Source organism: Sinocyclocheilus rhinocerous, unplaced genomic scaffold (assembly GCF_001515625.1).
Source record: "Sinocyclocheilus rhinocerous isolate Xijiao unplaced genomic scaffold, SAMN03320098_v1.1 scaffold308, whole genome shotgun sequence".
In the NCBI taxonomy this organism is placed as follows: domain Eukaryota; kingdom Metazoa; phylum Chordata; class Actinopteri; order Cypriniformes; family Cyprinidae; genus Sinocyclocheilus; species Sinocyclocheilus rhinocerous.
This window is the reverse complement of record NW_015664994.1, coordinates 1,420,173-1,423,487: the sequence shown is the minus strand read 5'-3', so window position 1 is coordinate 1,423,487 and position 3,315 is coordinate 1,420,173. Positions and strand designations below refer to the sequence as shown.

General features: G+C 39.3%; 1 protein-coding gene across 1 annotated transcript in view; it reads left to right on the top strand.

The window, feature by feature from the left end:
* The window catches only part of LOC107730670 (dapper homolog 2-like), a 14,889-nt gene that overhangs the window by 6,172 nt on the left and 5,402 nt on the right, over window positions 1–3,315 (top strand). Inside the window, exon 2 of the mRNA XM_016541534.1 lies at window positions 1,320–1,488. Within this exon, the coding sequence (XP_016397020.1) occupies window positions 1,320–1,488 (169 nt within the window). The remainder of the gene's footprint in view (window positions 1–1,319; window positions 1,489–3,315) is intronic.

Genomic DNA, 3,315 nt, shown 5'->3' with positions numbered 1-3,315 from the left:
CCCATTATTTTAATTTTAGTTTTAGTATGACATTATAATACCATTCATATTTTTACTTTTTTATAATTTAAAGAAGAAACCAATCCGATGTACAGTATATTTGACATTTGAGGCTTAATACTATAGAAAAGCACTAAGAGTTTTTCAGTAAGGTTTTTCAGTTAGTGTTTTCAGCTTGTTTATTTTCATATAAAAATACGGCATGCAGTTGCATCAAACAATGGTATAAACATCATTCAGTGTGAACTGTGATAATCGTAATTAATAACCGCAATTACAATTTCAAGGGAATAATAATCGTGCAGCCCTAATGGGAATGCTCGTCCCAAATGTATATGACATTCTTTTTTCAGGTTCCCTCCAAGCTAACACTTCAAAAACCACACAAAGTAAAAATGACTAATTCATGTGAAACCAACTGATGAATCAATGTTTTCCGAAGCGAAACGATCGGTGTGTGTGAGAAAAATACTAATATTTTAAAAGTTTTAAACTACATACCATCTGATGTAGTGCTTCACAACACTCATGAACCCACTTATGAGAGTTTTTCTTTTTGGGTGGAGTATCCCTTTAACTTAAAGGTGCAGTAGGAGATCTTGGAAAATGCTAACTTTAGCCTGATAGCACTGAAAGCGAACGTCCCACCCTCCCTGCAATCGCCGTCCAAAGCCACGCCCCCTGAACGCATTTACGCTCACAGACCACTGCCATCCTTGCTCTGTCTGCACAGCGTGCGTGAACGCGCTGATGATGTATCCTGTCTGTGCGAACCCGGTGCACAGAGGTATGCTAATACATACGTTGACAGGCGGGTAGGAAAGCATATTAAAACGCTCGGACCGATTGGACGAACGTTTCTTGATCCTACACCTTCCACAGAATATATAAATACAGACAAATACATTTAGACCACTTAACTTAATGATTGCTATCGGGCAACCAGCATAACAAAAAATGTTTCTGAAGACAATCACCTATTGCACTTTTAACATTTGTTTGTGTGCACATTATCTGTTTGTCACTGCATATTGATATCAGGCATTGATGTTCTGTAATGATGTGTGCGTGTTCATGTCTGCATATTCCAGATTTTTCAGTCAGATGGTTATTTTCTTCTAGAATGTTTCTTAAAAATCGATTGACAGGTGGGTAGGCTGTCCTTCACTACTGCCTGGGATGCATCATGATGGATTAGTGTTGAGCTACAAATGCAATGCTTTCACATGCATCATGATCATATGTTAATACCAGGTGTAAACAAGGTCTTTGTGTCATCACCTTATCCTGTAGTAACATGACTCCTCCATCTGTTTCAGAGTCTGTCCTCTGCAAACCCTGATCTGTCTTGCCTTGGCACTGCAGGAGAGGGGATAAGCTCACGCTGGTCTACACTGTCCTGGGACATCCCATCTGATCTGCTGTCCTCTCCCACTCCAGACTTTCCTAGCACCACACCGCTTGACTGCGACTCTAGACCCAGCTCAGGTGCTTATACTCCAAATTCCTTAATAATAAACCGTTAATGTTTTGTAAAAAGCAGTTCAGAATGTCTTTGTGTGAATACTTGAATCTGTAGCAAAGGCCGCCGAAATATCTCACGTCGAGGTGCTTCTCTAAAGCTCTTTTGAGTAGGGATGGCTCGATACCACTTCTCGACATTTGAAGTGGATCAAAACCTTTCATCAAAGTTGTCCTAAAACCAAAACAATACCCGTTCTTGTCTTAGGACAACTTTGATTAACTTTTTTGATCCACTTCAAATGTTGACTACTGTATAAATTAAAAGACATTTCTTTTAAATGTATAGCAGAGTAATTAGGCAGCAACATATGATAGAGAAGACGAACAAGAAATGCTATTTATAATCTTTCATTGCGCAAAAGTATTATGATACTAAAGGCTACAAATACAGAGCGGCTCAAAGCGCTTATGCGCATCCCGTGCACAGAATGACGCGCTTGAAGCAACATGGAGTCGCAGCGCGCAGAATAGAGAAGTTCAAAGCACAAAGTGAAGAGATATTGATGCGTAGTGTATAAAATATGTGCGTTAGTTTATTGAGCCTTTTCTTTTAACAGTTTTAAATTTCAGTTACTGTGCTGGTGACAAAAAATTCATAGTGCTCTCTACTCCAGTCTTGTGATCTAACCAGATATCCGGTAGAAATGTACACGATTTAGAAACGGCACGAAATTCCAGCAAGATAAATTCCTTTTATGCAAAACCATTTATCTTTATTTACAGATCAAGTATAACATTAGGAACATTTAATCATCTTGGAGAGGGTTTCATCTTCTTGACTGTCATAACCGAACATGACACACAGTTTGAATGCTGAATGGAGGATGACAGACAGCCGCTGCGGAGAGAAGAGTTTACGTGAACTTGACTTAAATATTCATCTGTACCTCACATTAAACTATGGAAAAGATTCAGAACACTTGAAATATAGTGCATGAAAACTTTACGGTGCTTTATAATGTTTTTGTGGCTTTCGTGGGGCTTAATAATAACACAGAATAGTATACTATACGCACTATATCGGATTTGGATCGGTCTCGTCTGACCGATACCCCGATCCAACAGAAAATGCCAGTATCGGAGCGATACCGATACTGAATATCGGATTGGTGCACCCCTACTTTTGAGTTTTGATTCACAAAGAGCGAATTGTGTGATTAATCATTGTTCCACAGTATTGTTTCCCTTTTTAGTATTTGGCATTTGGAGCATTACAGTGAGGAAAATATTTATTTGATTCCCTGCTGATTTTGTAAGTTTGCCCACTTACAAAGAAATTAAGGGTCTGTAATTTTTGTGTTAGGTTTATTTTAACGGATAGAGATAGAATATCAACCAAAAAATCCAGAAAAAACACGTTATATAAAGGTTAGAAATTGATTTGCATTTCAGTGAGTGAAAAAAGAATTTGATCCCCTACCAACCAGCAAGAATTCTGGCTCCCACAGATTGGTTATGTGCCCAAGTGGAACACAGATTAGTCCTGTCACTTTAAGAAGTTACTCCTAATGTCAGCTCGTTAGGTGTATAAGACACCTGTCCACACAATCTGTATCTTCCATTCCAACCTCTCCCACCACCATGGGCAAGCCAAAGAGCTGTCAAAGGATGTCAGAGACAAGATTGTAGACTTGCACAAGGCTGGAATGGGTTACAGGACCATCAGCAAGAAGCTTGGTGAGAAGGAGACAACTGTTGCTGCGATTATTCGGAAATGGAAGAAATACAAAACGACTATCAATCGGCCTGGGTCTGGAGCTCCGTGCAAGATCTTGCCTCATGGGGTAAGGA